At 47.0% G+C, this 16130-nt stretch overlaps 1 protein-coding gene across 1 annotated transcript in view; it reads left to right on the top strand.

Annotated features, from left to right (window-relative positions):
* TMEM131 (transmembrane protein 131) overlaps positions 1–16130 on the top strand; it is a 2512175-nt gene that overhangs the window by 2368757 nt on the left and 127288 nt on the right. The window contains exons 37-38 of the mRNA XM_069636582.1: positions 8652–8773; positions 8882–8981. Coding sequence (XP_069492683.1) covers positions 8652–8773; positions 8882–8981 — 222 coding nt within the window. The remainder of the gene's footprint in view (positions 1–8651; positions 8774–8881; positions 8982–16130) is intronic.

The raw sequence follows: 16130 nt of genomic DNA, 5'->3' as shown, positions 1-16130 counted from the left end.
AAGTGGTAGCGATGCCTGAGCAGCCAGACTTATCTCAAGAGTAAGTGAGCAGTATCAAATAGTTACACGAAGGACAGCAATTACTATGATTCAGGCAACACTGACTCAAGGTTTTCAAGTAAAAGAATATACATTTATTTCACTCTTCAGTTGTATAACATTACACTATTACAAGCAGTTTAAAAATCACATTCTTAATACACCACACCACTCCAAATAAGTTCCAGACAAGTTAAGCTCACAAAATGAAGTGGGAGCAAAATGGCACTCTAGCAATTTAAAAGGGAGGGAAAAACAAAGTTAATAGAAATTGAACCACACCAACAGGTAAGTACTCGGGGCAATTGAGCAATAGGAACTACAATGATGGAATCAAGTAGAAAAGGCTTAGGGCCAAAGTCAATGGGTCAAAAGTCTTTTGCTCGAGATCACACAGTTCAGGGTAGTTCGCGGTAAAGTTTGTGCCACGGATTCCAGATGAGGTTGGTTGGCAGAAAAGTTTGTTCAAAGAGAAGAGAAGGAGAGCCCTCTGTTTGGAGAAAGATTTCAAACACTTTCACCGCGGCTGAACGAAATGAACAACCGGCTTTGCACAGTACCTTAAAACAGTGTTAGGGAGAATTCTCTGTAAAGGCTAATTTCCCAAACCTAGTGAGTCCCCCAGCAACTTTGCTGGATTTTTTGGGGTTTATTTTTTTCTCCTGCTAAGAGTGAGACTCTTTTTTTCCCCACTCTTAGGCATGATTTGAGAATGTTCTTTGACTTTGTAATGTGTTTTATGGGCTATGGGGTCTTTTACTCCATAGGGTTTCATGTATTTTTGGTAAGTGTGTTACACAGCACCCTCAGTGCAGTAACACAGGGGTGTCATAGTGACCCCCAAACATAGACTCCATACCCTGGGACTGACTACTGTCTCCCAGGGCATGTAAAGTCACCATTGACTTTACTAGTCTTCAATTGTGAACAGAACTAGTACAAACCATCATATTGTGGAAGTACTGGTAGGGGTAATTCGATTGCCCCTGGGTCTGTTTTCCAAGGGGGCACTGTCCAGTCCCCCCTTGTCGAGTTTCTGGCTGGTGGCAGTGGTTACCACGCGAAATATTCCACCGGAATATTTCCGATGGGATTTTCCCATTCATTTTAAACGCACCACTTTTTTGGTGCAATGTTCAAGATACCGCCGGGTTATTATTTAATATTTATTCCCTGGTTGGGTCTTTTTGCCAGGACTTTAAAATGGCGTTTGTGTTCGCCTCTGTAACTCCAACCCAAGTCGAGCCCTTTGTTCCACTTTTGGCGGGCTTCTACACAGAAGCCTCCAAAAGTGCTGCCACTCTGTCTGGGTCTACAGGATGGGTGGGAGGGGGGAATAGGCACCCTGGATGGAGTTGCCTTGGCAACTCAAGTCGCACTCTTGTGTGATTGGCCCAGTGGTGAGCGGCCCGGCTCACCACTTAGCATGTTTGATGGACAGCTACACTGATGAATGGGGGGTTTGCTGCATAAAAGCAGGGCTTTGGGGACTGGAACTTCAGAAGTCGCCACAGGACTTAAAGAATCTGAAGAGGGGAGAAGCTCAGCCATCTACAACGACGACACCACCGGTGGAGCCCTGCTGTACGAAACTCACCACTTTCCCGACGACAGAGAAGATGTTCTTCCAGGAGAGTCTTCTTCCCTTTGAGCTGGTGGGACCAACCAGTTCGCCTTTTTCGCCTTCCTGGATCGTCTCATGGTCGAATCACCTGTGCCAAGCACCCCGGCAGCCGGATAGCCACGCCTCACCACTACCGCGAATAAAAGGGTAGTACCTTTTAACCGGGAAACTCCGCGGCTGGTTTCTTCCCTGGCAGTGCAACGACCTACAGCTTTCCTCCACGTCGAGATCTTCTCTTCCCCTGGACGGAGCACCGACTTGCACCCGCTGCCAGGAACAATTGCCCCCGCTGGAGCTTTCTCACAATTTCAGGTAATGTGTCCCGCCTGGTCTCCCTTGCAACAGACCGTCCAAGGTGTCCCGTAAATCCTTGACTCTCTATCCTGGGGTGACCTCAGACCTGTTAACATTACCTTTCTAACTTGATCTAACCTCTTCTTGACTTTCCTGCAAAGACTTTCAGTGCATTTCCACTGTGTGATCTTGGGCACATTCCGCCTTGCTCTCTCCAAGAGTGGGCCTGGCCAATGAACTTTTTGCTCTACAGTAGACCCTGCCTTTCTTGACTTGCTGTGGTTCTTTAAAAGTGTTGGTATTGTGTGTTTTTCCTATTTCTTCCTTTTCTCTCTCTTTTTAAATAATTATTGGAGTGCCATCTATGGTTATGCGCTCACCTCTGTTTTGCTAAATAAGTGGTGTATTAACCTAGACTTGTCAAATAATTAATTAGGGAGGTGTATATATTTCTAGTGACTGTGTTTGAACTTGCTTGACATATTAGAGCCAGTGTATTTTTACAAGTGTGTTTTTAAATAAATAATTATATACTTTTATATCAAAGCTCTGGTCAGTTTTTGCTTGTACTACTGTAGTTTTAGCCCTATTGTGTATACCCTATATACTGCCTAACTCTTCTTGAGAGAAGTCTGACTGCTCAGCCACAGCTAGCGGGTAAATCTGGGTGGTGAAGACTGCTACCAATTGGGTTTACTGCTAACACCTGTAGTCCTAAACGTTTTGCAGTGGCCCCTAAGGGAACTGCACAGGTTTCTGCCCAACAAACGGAGTTGAAGCTGTAGCTGAGGTGGATGTGCCTGGTAGTTCCTGCAGGCTCACGGTTCCTGAAGCGACTGTCGGACTGACAAAAAGTAGGAAGACTGGAGGGTCCTGCACTAGCCAAGGAAGAAACCAGCAGCAGAGCAAAGCAAAAAATAAAAGGTGTGCTCCTTAAAACCCAAGCAGGCTCCGACCTTCCTGGCTATCCGGCCCACTGTAGCTCTGTACAGCAAATTCGACCAGAGGAGGGGGTCCTGGCTTGTAGTTTGGGCAAACTGGTTGGTCCCACCAGCTCAAGGGAAGAAGTTTCCTGGTGGATCTTCTCTGTCATCTGATTCTGAAGATTCGGACCTGCATCAGGGCTTCACCGGGTAGTTTAGTCGTTGTACGGGTCCTCTTCCATCAGCTCCTCGTTGGTTCATTTGTTCCAGTGGTGACTCTGCCTTTCCAGTCCCAGAGACCTGCTTTTTATGCTGTTTTCCCCCATTCATACAGCCTGGCTGTCAATCACACAGCAGGGTGGCTGTCCTGGCAAGGACAGTCACCCAACCAATCAAACAGGAGTGCGACTTGGGGTACCAAGGGAACCCATGGCAGGGGTCCTAAGACCCCTCCCTCACATCCTGCCTACCCAGACTTTCAGGCACCTTAAGGAGGGCTTCTGTGCAGAAGCCTGCGAAAAGACGGCAAACAAAGGGACCAAACCTGGATTGGCAAGCAGAGTAAAACACGAGAAAGACATTTACAAAAAGAAATGGCAAATAAACCCAGCCGGAACCGTAATAAAATATATATAGTCAAGCGGGTTTATGTTTAAGGCTAATATAATAGCCTAAAACAATCCCATGGTTATTTAAGATAACCGCAGTATACAAAATAGGGTAGTTACCACTGCCACCAGCCAAGTCTTAGTGCAAAGGGAGCGAAACAATGCTCCAAGAGACGCAGACAAAAAGGGATAAGAATTGACCCTTTCCAATGCTTCCATGTAAGATGGGGTGTATTGGGTCTGTGGTTTAAAGTGACTAAAGTTAATGGCAACTTTACCTTTTCTGGGGGACAGTAGTCAGCCCCAGAAAATGGAGTCAGGAGGAAGGCTCAATGACAACCCTGTGTCACTGCACTGAAGGTGCTGTGTAACACACATGAAAAATATGAGGCCATGAAGTAGGTGAGGCTCCAGTACCCATGATCACACCAAAACTAAAAACACGCACATCAAAACACATGTAAAAGTGGGAAAAAGGCTCACACTCTTACCAGGTGAAAAAAATAAACCCTAGAAATCCAGCAAAGCTGCTAAGGGACTCATTAGGTAAGGGAAATCTGCCATTTATGAGAATTCTCCCTAACACTATGCAATCCCATTGTTGTAGGTAGAGACTCGGTAGGTCACATGGAAGCAGCATCTCCCCTGCTCTCCAACCCATCAGCAGGGCATGGAGGATGGAGGTAGCCAAACAGTGGCGGCTGTTTCATGTAGACTGGAAATGGGAGAGGGTGCAAAGCTTGTTAAGAGTTCAATCATATAATCAGTTCGTTTAGTTGTAGTTCTGATCTTTGATGCTTGGTAGTAGGGTGCAGCCCACTGCTCAATGCCACCGTGCTGGGCACTTGAAATAATATGGAAAAGAAAAAGGACCTAGGCTTTTTAGCCGTCGGTGTGGGCCGCACACCAGTATTACCCACTAGGAGTTAAGTTTCTTGTCTATGCTTTATAAAAAATGATTAACACAGAATTTGAAACAAAGTCAAAAAAATGTTAATTAATTAAGTCAAAGCCACTTTTGTTCATTTTCCAAGTAGTAATTAAAAATTGGTTACACATCACCAATTAAATTAATGCTGAATAACAGGCAAAAAAAAAACCTTTTGGCTAATGCATTTCGGATTGTATTCCTTCATGAGAGCCGGGTTAAAATTCAAAAAGATTGCTGTTAGAGTATGCGTTCAACATAAACATACCATCATTGTTCATTGCATGTACATAATGCAGGGTACCCACAAGACAACAAAACAACACAGAACATATAAGAGAAAGAAATTTCATGAACTATTCATTTCAATGACAACAACGACTCTTGTGCTTATTTTACTGCGATTCGTGTCTTAGTAATAGTTGAATGAATGCATTGTGAACATTTTTCATTGCCAAAGTGTTCATGCCCTGTGTTTCGGGGGTTAGTCCTTGGTGAATAAAATTGGTTAATATTCTAAGGGAAACTATCTTCCTTTTGTCTACTTATCCGCCACCTTGGGCCCTACATCATAAATCTCCCTCACGCAAAGTGATATGCCACCTTTCGCCTTACTGTGTATTGCTAACCTGTTTACAGATGTTCAGCGTGTTCCTGGTCAGAAAGAAACGGCAAATTCGATCCGCTTCTACTGTAGTTTAAAATATTACATATGGTTATCATTTGGTCTAGGAATAACAACGCTGGGTAAGGCGTCATTAGCTTGGTGTTAGAATACTGTTTAGAGTAAACTTACCTTCACACAGCGCTCGCAGCGCCGTCACATCTTGTTCTGCAAACTGGATTCTGAGTGAACGCCGTCAGCGTCTACAAAGTGAGATTTTACCATGGCGACGTTCGCTTATAAAATGGCCGTACGCGTTGTAAGGTGACGGCCATATTGGTATTGGCAATTTAAACTACTTCTGCTATATTCCGTACAAGCATATGCTTTTTCCAGGTGTGTCATAAAAAATCTAGGTTTTCCTTACCTTTAATGGCCTCCTGTGTGACGATACTCAATTTATTGTGTTTGATTAAAGCATAGACAAGAAACTTAACCCCTAGTGGGTAATACTGGTGTGCGGCCCACACCGACGGCTAAAAAGCCTTGGTCCTTTTTCTTTTCTAAGTTGTTTCATGTAGCCCTATCCAAGTGGGCCTGCCTCAAGGCTAAGGGAGGAAAGTCCAACAGTCTCAGCAGTGCCGGGACCCCGGCACCCCAAGATTGGCCCATGAGAGATTCAGAGGAGCAGCGCTGGACCTCCATGACGCAGGTCAGCAGAAGAGCACCTACAGGGGCACAGCAACCAGAAGAGAGGCTGCTCCAGGGAGCTATCTGAACGACTGGGACTGCCACTCCTTTTAGGAGTGGTGCCTCCAGCACAATATCGGCAAAACCACCACCATACCACCAGCCACTGAAATCTCAGGGGTGGAATCCCACCCATAGCTCAGAGCAGAACAACCAGGGATGAAAGTCAAAGAATTCCACCAGTTTTCTAATGGAGGTAGTCCAGCAAGCAGCTCACACGCTCACAGAGCTTTGTCTCAAAGCTGTCATGTTTGTGCGTCGTCTCTTATCTGAAAACCATGTGGGTTGGGTTGATGTCATCACCTGCTCTCTAACCACTTGTTTTCCTACTCTCTCCATCTAAATGTGAGCCCTCTTTTACGTGGTCCTCCAGAGGGCTGGGCCACCACACCAAGTATGCCTGGGTGTTACCTAGTTCAATGCATCTACAGAGTAGTAAAACCGAAAGCTTTTTGCAACCCTGGAAGCTGATTTAATGTGCATATTTAAACAAATATTAATTTCTCATGGATTGCATCCACCACAGATTCCTCATCTTGATGTTTATTTGCGCTTCCAGCTGCCCTTGGAAAACATTCCCCACAGGCACCACAGCACAGTTCCAAGTCAATTTCAGTCTTCATCCCATTATTCCACGGGCACCACCTATGGGATACCATCAGTTGTGCATATGGATCACCCTTTACCTCGCGACTTAAGTTCCATTTTTCTGCACATTCAGCAGTGATACAGAACTTTTCTTTTCCTCAATTTGTTTTTCTTGCTTCACCATGCCTGGTACACCAAAGGTCCCCAGTATGAAACCCTGCATGGATTGCGGTTTCAAGATGTTGGTGATGGGCACCCTTTTGGACTGAGTTTGGTGCCTGTGGGGCCGACCTGAACAATGACAACTGCGTTTCATGACTGGCCATGAACCCTACAGCCTTCTTTGAAAGGGCAACAAAGGTTTATTCAGGCTCGCTCTTCACAAGGGTTACTCGTGCCCTCCTTCCAAGTAGTAATCCCTGCTAAGGTCCCATGGGACTTGGGAGGGTAGTTCCATTGAGCCGGTCGACCAGGGATTTAGACTGACACTTTTCAGAAAAAGGACCTAGGAAAGATCAGAAGAAAAAGACACATCTCAAGAGGTCTCTGTCCTGGAGTGACTCATCACTACTTCTTCAATTCTGCGTGGAGGAAGAAGCATTGCCCCTCTCAGGGCTGATGGTAGGGGATGACCGGTCGGTCCTCTGACTTCTCAGGACATAGCAAAGTACGTAGGTAAGTAGATAAATCACCTTAGTACCCAGCTGTGGCAGGCCATCAAGCACGGCCTTTGCTCTTCCCAGAGCCCTTAGACGTTGGATCCACCAGAAGTCAAAACTCTTTGTGTTAATCAAGAACACTTCGGCACCAATTCTGGCTGTGGGTTCTTCATTGGAAACGTATTGATGCTGAGGGTGAGTTGAGATATTCTGTCTTCCAGGCCTAGTTTGCAACACTCTATGGAATTCATCTTTGACGAAAGGGTGATCAAATCCCCTTTGACCTAGAGCGGACAACAAAACCACAAGTATGGAGGAATGCTCTGTGGGTACTCTCGTTACTATGGTGAGGACATTTACCTGTATTCTGCCTAATAAATCATTGTTCTTACATTTGCAAACAAACTCCATAATACATGTAATGTTTGTTTCCAGTCACCTTCATATAGTTGAGTCATACCTGGAAAGCACTGAGGATTATGACAGATTAGAAGAAAGTACTTTATTCATGTTTTTTTATTTTTTATTTACGTATTAAATAGTTAGCAACAGCAAATGTTTAATACATTTCATCACAACCGAAAATAATCTACTGCAAGTTTAAACATTCTACTTAAGAAAACAAAAACTAGGCCCATCATACCATCAATATTCAGGATAATATGTCTAACATGATCCTAGTTTTTTGCCAAAACTAAGTAAAATAGACCATTCAAGATTCCCAATCTCACCTCATAAATCCAGCCCATAACATATCCGTCGACATCGGCTGTGCCACTCCAACTGCCAGTAGTGTTTTCCACCAGAGATCCTGGCGAGATGCACAGTACATAAGGAGATGTTGAGCAGTTTCCAGGCAATATTCCCCACGTAGGCGGCAATATCATTCATTCTCTGGTACTTTTGCCCAAGCCCCCACAATCTACTTGGTCTTTACGATATTAAATGTCAATCTTATATAATCCCATACCAGATTGTTTCCCACAAAGCTTTGTATATAAGTAGGTGTTGCTTCCCTCTCCTGTAAATATTATACAAAGAATGCCACATGGTTCTTTGTGGCCAAATAAATAAGAAGTTGTTTGTGGCTTTGCACAGAAAGTAGTTCTTAAATGCATTTCTTATATTCGCCATATGGCAAGCTCTGCACGCTTTCAGGCACCAGAGTGAGCCACTGAGCTGTGCTAAATTGTATTTGTGCAGCATTTCAAGAGATCCTAGTTTGTGATCTCAACTGAGGTGCTAAATGCAGAACGCCCATCAAGGTCTGCGGAGAAGCATTAGCCAATTTCGAAGCCATCATTAGGCAACAAAGGTGGAGTTTGACCAGGATAGGGACAACATTGAACTCCAAATACACCAATTCAATTGCCACGTTGGAGGGCAGTCTGAGACGTTTAAGCAAAGTGTGTTTATTCATATTTGTATAATAAAGCACTTCATATGCTACAATTTTGTGAATACCATATGACAATTAAGGCAAATAGGTTTGGAAAATGCCCTTTAAATAGTTTAATTATTTTAAGGACATTTGTATATTAATGCGAATGAAATTTAGAAATTGCATTTCCTGTTAATATCTATAGTGCTCGGTTGCATCATCCAAGTGGTGATGTTTGTGTTTTGCTTTCCAGTGAAGATAAACCTTTACGGCCTAGTGGTTCCAAACTTAAGCTGACAAAGACAGCCTCCCTACCTGGCAGGAATGGAAATCCCACCTTTGCTGCCGTAGCAGCTGGTTATGATAAAAGCCCAGGTAAAACCAACATAACCTCCTATACAAATAATAGCAATTGTGGTTGACATGTAGTCCTTATCAGTAAAGTGTGAGTTTACTTGAATGTTTTTGTGTTTACTTGTGCAGGTGGTAGTGGATCAACAAAATCATGTATGAACAAAAATGATATTTCCAGCAGTATCAGCCTTTCACATGCACTTTCTGCTGACAGCGATGGTTCAGACAGGTAAAAGCCATTTATATTGTATACCTAATCACAAATAAGGTCTTAATTCACATGCTAGCAGTTCAATTATTGTTTAAAATATTTGAAAATATTTATAATGATCTTTTCCTATGAGCATGTTTTGGTAGGTAAGCATATTGGATCTAGGCATTTCTGACCCTCCAAATAGTAAACTCCAGCGAGATTTGCATTCTTTCCGCAGGCGACTTATGTACGAAAAATTATATTTCGAGGGGATTGTGTCCTCCGACGTATTCCACATCTATGACAGTAATGACCACAGCTGTGTGCTGCCTTGGAAATTTTTCCGGCATTCTGCGTCGATGACGTCAACACGCTGTCCTCGAGGCCTTCCGTCGAGGATCGACGTCACCGGATGTTATATATAGGACGCATGACGCCTGTAGCTTCAGTTTTGTTTTTTCCACGAACGTGTTCGCTTCAGAATCTCGGCGCGCTCGGTTCTTCTACTTCGATTTGTGAAAATGTCTTCCTCTTCTTATACCCCGAAGTTGGGCTTCAAAAAGTGTTGGGACTGCGGTTCCAAAATGTCCATTACGGACCCGCACAACGTCTTGTCTCCGGTGACTGGGTGAAAGCCACGCCACCGACGATTGCGATGACTGCCAGTCCCTGACGTCGAAGGCCTTGCGGGGGGGCGGAAGAAGAAATTATCGGTAGGTAGGGTTTCTAAACCCCGTAAGTCGAAATCTGCTGGGCTTTCGACCGACGACTCGAGGGGCGACTCTCCGCGTCGGTGTAAGTCCAGGGGGGTCTCGTTCTCGAAATGGTTCCCACCATTCCCCTGCCTCTTCTAGGCATTCTCGGAAGCACTGGCAACGGTCGCCTTCCCCGTCCTCGTCAGAGGACCCCAACAGATGGCGGGTGGCTTGTCCCACCAAGCATTCATCGCCGGCGCAATGGGACGCATTCCGCCAGGAGGTGATGGTGATTTTTTCGAATCGAAGGGCACCGTTCCGTCCGCGCTTCGAAAGAAGCCGGCAAGGAACAAGCTAGAGCCACCACTTGCACACCTTTGGGCTCGGGCAGCCGGCGCAATCATCGGGAGCCGTCGAGGTCCCGATCAGACAAGGTTGATCGCCATAGCCGTGCCAGGTCCCGGTCCTCGACGCTGTTGAGACTGTCGGAGCCTGTGAGGCCGTCTAAGAAGGCATCAATGCCGTCTGCGCCATGTCAGTCGAGGAACTCTCTCTAGGCTCCGGCTCAGAGGAAGTCGTCGACGCCATCAGCGCCAAGGCCGTCGAAGGACACACTTGGGGCTCCGGCCTCGAGGCTGTTGTCTAAGTCGGCTGCGCCTCGGTCGACGTCCATGCCAATTCCATCGGCGCCCTCAACGCCTTTTGAGGAGAATTTACCGGAGGTGCCCCGGAGGGCTGTGGAAACACAGAGGAAGGCCCTCAGTAAGTCAGTGAGGCCTGTCTTTGAGCCTTCTCTGGTCATCCCTCCAGCTTGATTTATTCCAGCCTTTGGCCTACATTTCAGAGGTGGAGGAAGGGTCGGATGAGGAGGGGGTTGTGCCTCCTGAGGTTCCTGATGACCTGTTGTCTGGTCACAGCCAAATGGAAGACCTACGTCAGTCCTTACATGACGCCAGTGGTCTGGACATCTCTCTGGAGGTGAGTTTGGCAGGCCTGAGCCTGGTACACATGCTGAGTCTTCGTACAGGCGTCTCATGTCGAGGGTGACTGAGTACTTGGGGTGGTCTGCTCCACCTGTGGATTTTCTGCAGGATGACCTGACAGATATATTGGACCAAGGTCCACCCACTAACCCGGTGTTGCCATTTCATATGGCCTTACAAAGAAGGGTGGCGGTGGCTTGGACTGCTCCGGAGAGTTTCCCGGCAGTGAATAAGTCGCTTCTGAAAAAATACTGTCCAGCCATTGGTGACCCCTGCTACTTGTCTACGCACCCCACTCCGGAGAGTTTGGTGGTGCAGGCGGCTACGGCCCCAGCGAAGCAGGCTGCCGTACCCTACCATCCCTCCTGATAGGGACGACCTGCGCTTTGGTGGTTGGGCGAAGAAAGTATTTTCATCAAACTCTGTTTGTGCCTTGGCAAGATTCACTCACACTCTGTGGAATTGTGCATCTTTGGCGGCTGAACATATTCCCGAAGGGGAGAAACGGGATGGTTTTCTAGCCCTCGTTCAAGATGGCAAGGATGCCATGTGTGAATCCGTTCAGTCGGGTCTGGACGTGGCAGACTCTCAGCCGTTCCATGGCGGCGAGCACCGTGATGCGCAGGTTTGCGTGGTTGCGGAAGTCGGGGTTTGCTGTACAGTCCCGGCTTCTCAACATGCCCTTTGATGGTGTCCATCTTTTTGGCAGCAAGGCTGACGAGAGCCTTGAGAGGTTGCAGACCTCCAAAGCTGCAGCGAAGTCCTTGAGCGCTGCAGTACGTCAACCTCTGCCTTTTCGTCCTAGGGGACAGCAATGCAGGGGATGTTCCTTTCGATACTACTCTTCCTTTGGTAGATGGAGAGGAGCTGCCAGTCAAAGGGGCCAACGTAGGAGTACCAGAGGTGGAAAACAAGGTACTCGAGGTGCCAAAGCCGCTCGGGCAGTTGCCTCCTTGCCCTCAGGCACTGCTGCAGCCGCTTCCGCTCAGTCATGAGGCCATGGCTCATGGTTCACCGGTTGGTGGAAGGCTGGCAGAGCATCTTGTAGAATGCTGTGCCATTACTTCAGATGTGTGGGTTCTGGAGATCATAGCCCATGGCTACTGTCTTCTTTTCGGCAGAGGCCTCACGACAATCCACCGGGGAAGCTCTCTTTGAAGGGTCCGGATCCGCTCCTTGCGCAGGAAATCCTATCCCTGCTGGAGAAAGGCGCCATAGAACTGGTGCCTGTAGCAGAGAGGAACAAGAGATGGTATTCCCCATATTTTTTGATCCCGAAAAAAGACGGAGGATTGAGACCAATCATGGACTTGCGTGGTTTGAACAAGCTCCTCAGGAAGGACAAGTTCAAAATGGTTACTCGTTCTCAAGTCCTCCAGGCCCTTAAAATTCAAGATTGGTTGGTGTCTCTCGACCTCAAGGATGCTTACTTTCATGTGCCGATACATCCCAAGCACAGGATTTACCTGAGGTTTGCGGTTGGTGACTTGCATTTTCAGTTTCGGGTCCTGCCGTTCGCATTGACCTCCGCCCGAGGGTCTTCACCAAGCTGATGGTGGTGGTGGCAGCGCATCTCAGGAAAGGGGGGATTCACGTCTACCCCATCCTGGACGATTGGTTGATCCGGGGGCGCTCTCCCGAGCAAGTCCTGGATCATCTGTACGTCACCTGCCACTCCCTTCACAGGCTGGGCTTCTCCCTCAACATAAAGAAGTCTCATGTGACACATACCCAGCGGCTCCAGTACATCGGAGCAGTGCTCGACACATCCCTGGGGCAGTATTCGCCTCCCCAGGTGAGGGCTCATCACATTCTGCAGATGGTGGACAAGTTTCAACGTGCCCAGAGTCTCCCGGCGTTCAAGTTCTTGAGATTGCTCGGCCTCATGTATTTTACTGGTGCCAGAGGCCAGGCTGCGGATGAGATCTCTGCAGTGGGCGCTCAAGATGCAGTGGTCACAGTTCTCTGGCAGGATGTCGGATCACGTTCAGATTCCGCCCTCGGTCGCACAGGATCTTCTATGGTGGGCCGTCAATGGAAATCTGCTGAAGGGTGCTCAGTTTTGGCAACCGTGGCCAGAGGTGACGATCGTGACGGACGCATCCCTCACGGGTTGGGGAGCTCATGCCAACGAGCTGACAGCCAGCGGTCGTTGGTCTCCGTCGGAGTCCAGACTCCACATCAATCTGTTAGGCTAGCCCTGAAGGCTTTTCTGCCGTCTGTGCGGGGGAAGAATGTCCTGATTATGACGGACAATACAGTGGGCATGCACTACTTCAACAAAAAAGGGGGGGCAGGGTCACTCCCACTGTGCAGAGAGGCGATGCACCTCTGGTTCTGGGCCATCCAGCAGGAAATTTCGATCTCAGCAGTTCATCTGGCCGGAGACGGAAACGCGGCGGCGGACGCTCTGAGCAGGCAGAGCACGGTCTCTCACGGGTGGGAGCTGGCTCAGGAAATTCTTTTGTAGATCTTTGCCCTTCGGGGAACCACACAAGTGGATCTCTATTCGCCACGAGTGTCAACCGGAAGTGCGAAAGATTCTGCTTGTGGGAATTTCCTCCAAGAGGAGCCTTAGGGGACGCGTTCGTAGTGGAGTGGTCCTTCCCACTGCTGTACGCATTCTCTCCAGTCCCCGTCATTCCGCAAGTGTTGCAGAGGCTACGGAGGTTCAGTTCCCTGATGATCCTCATTGCTCCGGCATGGGTCAGGAGAGCGTGGTACCCGGACCTTCTAGACATGTCCATCTGCCCTGCACGCCGTCTTTCCTACCGAGACGATCTGCTCTCACGGGTGCAGGGTCGATTTCTCCATCCAGAGGTCAAGTCTCTCAGCCTTCATGCTTGGTACCTGAAAGGCTGAGGTATAAGGATGGGACCTCCCTGAGGACGTGATGGATGTTGGGCAGAATCCTGTGCAGTTCCCTTAGGGAGCACTACAGAAGATTAGGACTACATGTGAGAGCAGTAAATCCTCTTTGGTATCAGTCTGTACCACAAAGATTTAGTTGATAGCTGTGGCTGAGCAGTCAGATTTATCTCAAGAGGGAGATGAGCAGTATTCAGGGTTTACACAATAGGCCTACAGTACTATGGCACATGGAAACACTGACCAAAGCTTTGTATTGAAAAGCAGATATATATTTATTTTATACCCTTCTAGTAAAACACATTTATCACAGTTATCAAGCAAGTTAAAATAAGTCAAAGAAAAATATACACACTCCCTAGTTAAATTCTAGACCAATTGAACCAGAGTGAAAACTGAGCAAAACGGCACAGTAGAAACCACACACAAGGGATACTCTAGCAATTTCTCACAAGGAAGGGAAAGCACAAGTTATATAGAAATAGCTTCTTACACACCCTAACAAAACTTCCCATAAGTTTGTGAACCAGATTAAGCAAGACAGTGCATCAGTATAGAATATACTTAAATGAAAACTGAGCAAAATGGCATTTCGCAAGGTTTAGAAATGGGAAGAAAAGTGTAGTTTCAGAAGCAGGTGCACCAACACAGTTCTAGTTGAGAATCAGTCTAAAGAAGGCAGTTCTAACAAATATAACCAGAGTCAGTAGGCCTGTGCCAGAGTTAGTGGTATAGGGTAAGGGCCCAGGAGCAAAATGTTCTTGTAGCTGCAGTCAGGTCTTTGGTTAACGATTTTGAAGAGGTGGATGCAGAAAGCGAAAGACAATGTTAAGAGAGAGGGGCGGCCAACCCGACAGGTAGGTAAAGGATTTAAAACACCTTTAGTGCTACCGCGAAGAAAGGGCAGCCTGGCAGAACAATGTACCTGTCATGATCACCAGCCAGTTCCCAGATTAAGCCTATGGGTCCCTTAAGGGTTAACCTTGCTCGGGTATTGAGTGGTCCTGTGGTTCTAGTTAGATTCATATAGAAAGCAATGGAGTTTGTGTTCCCTTAATGGCCGCCTGGTTGTGCCATTGAGGAACTAACCTTGCAGGTCTAGTCTTTGACCGACCTCTGTTATAACTAGCCGTTTCATGAGGAGACTCGCGCTTCGCATTGCTGACTGCCCTGCAGTACGGACGCTTAACGCGGTCATCACAGAATTCTCGTCATAGTCTTAGCCTCTCGCCCAGCCCCTTTTACAGTCTCCACAGATTAGTCTTTTCTGTTTATGCCCCTTCTATAGTCTTAGTTCTGCCCCGTTTCGTTTTACCCTTTTTCCCTTCGTTCACACTTAGAAGTTCCAGTCTCCTTGTCCCCTTCCCTCAGAGGACCTGAAGAAAACTGCAGTTTCCTCACGCAAGTACTGTTTCTGGGTTCCTGTGTTATTCAAGCGATGTTTAGTGGTACTCGTGTCAGGTTGTAAATTACTAGCAATGGTGTTGTTGGTTTCCCATATTTACATTTTCATTTCCTTACCGCCTCAGCTGTGCGCATTATTGTGTTCCGCGCTCCTGTGCTTACGTTTATTCTCTGCTGAGGTATTTTGTCACATTGTTCATTTATACACGCCAAGTGTTGCCGCGTTAGTTTTTTTTTTTTTTCTTCAGAGCTGGTTATTAGAAATTGGATGAATTCACTTAGAGCTGTGTTACCCCTTTTTTTCAATACATATTTGAACTGTTACTGCTGCTTACAGTTGTTCCCTCTTTTAGGAACTATTTTTATTTGATGTTGTTTGCTCCACAGCTAGGCTTCCACATTAGCCCATTGTTATTAAGAGTGCCCTATTTATTTGCCACAAACTTTTGCCCCTTGTCATCCTTGTAAAATTAACCATTTTGGCACCACATTGGCACAACTCTTCAGGACATGCGCCCCTGTGTGAACACAGGATGGAGAGCTCACAAAAATAGAAATTAAGGTGAGCTTTTAGAGGTATTGGGTTCCAAGCTTTTGTGGAGTGAGATTACTGAGAGAGCCATAGTTAAGGAGGGTTATTCTTTTGTCATTTTTGCTACAGGAATTGTATTCTCTGAAGTCCTAAAGGAGTTCTTCAAGGGCGTTCCTGCAGAGTTTACAGGTAAGCGTTACAGTACCTTTAAAATGAAGAAGTGGCTTCTGCAGTGGCGGTTGTTCCTGGTAGTTCCTGCAGTTCGGGGGATCCAGCAAAGGAAGAAAGGCTCTTGTCGTGGAGGAAGGTTCGAGTTACTGCACTACCCAGGGATGAAACCAGCCACGGTGCTGCCCGACGAATAAAAGTTACGCTCCTTTAAATCGCAGTCCGGGTGGACTGGTGCTTGGCTATCCGGCTTCCGAGTACAGGGTACTGGCTATTCGACCAAGGCAGGTCCAGGAAGGCGATTGGCAATCTGGTTGGCCCCACCAGCTCAAGGGAAGAAGGCTCTTGCAGATGAAGATCTTCTCTCGTCGTGTGGAGAAAAGTGGTGAGACACTGCAGCAGGGCTTCACCAGTGGTTCAGTCGCTGCAGATGTCTTTGGCTTCTCTCCTCTTCGGCTTCTTAGTTCCAATGCAACGTCTTGCTCTTCCAGTCCTCAGGACCCTGCTTTTATGCAAAAAGAGCCCCATTCATACA

The sequence above is a fragment of the Ambystoma mexicanum genome, chromosome 7p, assembly GCF_040938575.1.
Source record: "Ambystoma mexicanum isolate Mex_15411 chromosome 7p, UKY_AmexF1_1, whole genome shotgun sequence".
NCBI classification, from domain to species: Eukaryota; Metazoa; Chordata; class Amphibia; order Caudata; family Ambystomatidae; genus Ambystoma; species Ambystoma mexicanum.
The sequence above is the reverse complement of the archived record's forward strand: the minus strand, read 5'-3'. Positions and strand labels throughout refer to the sequence as shown.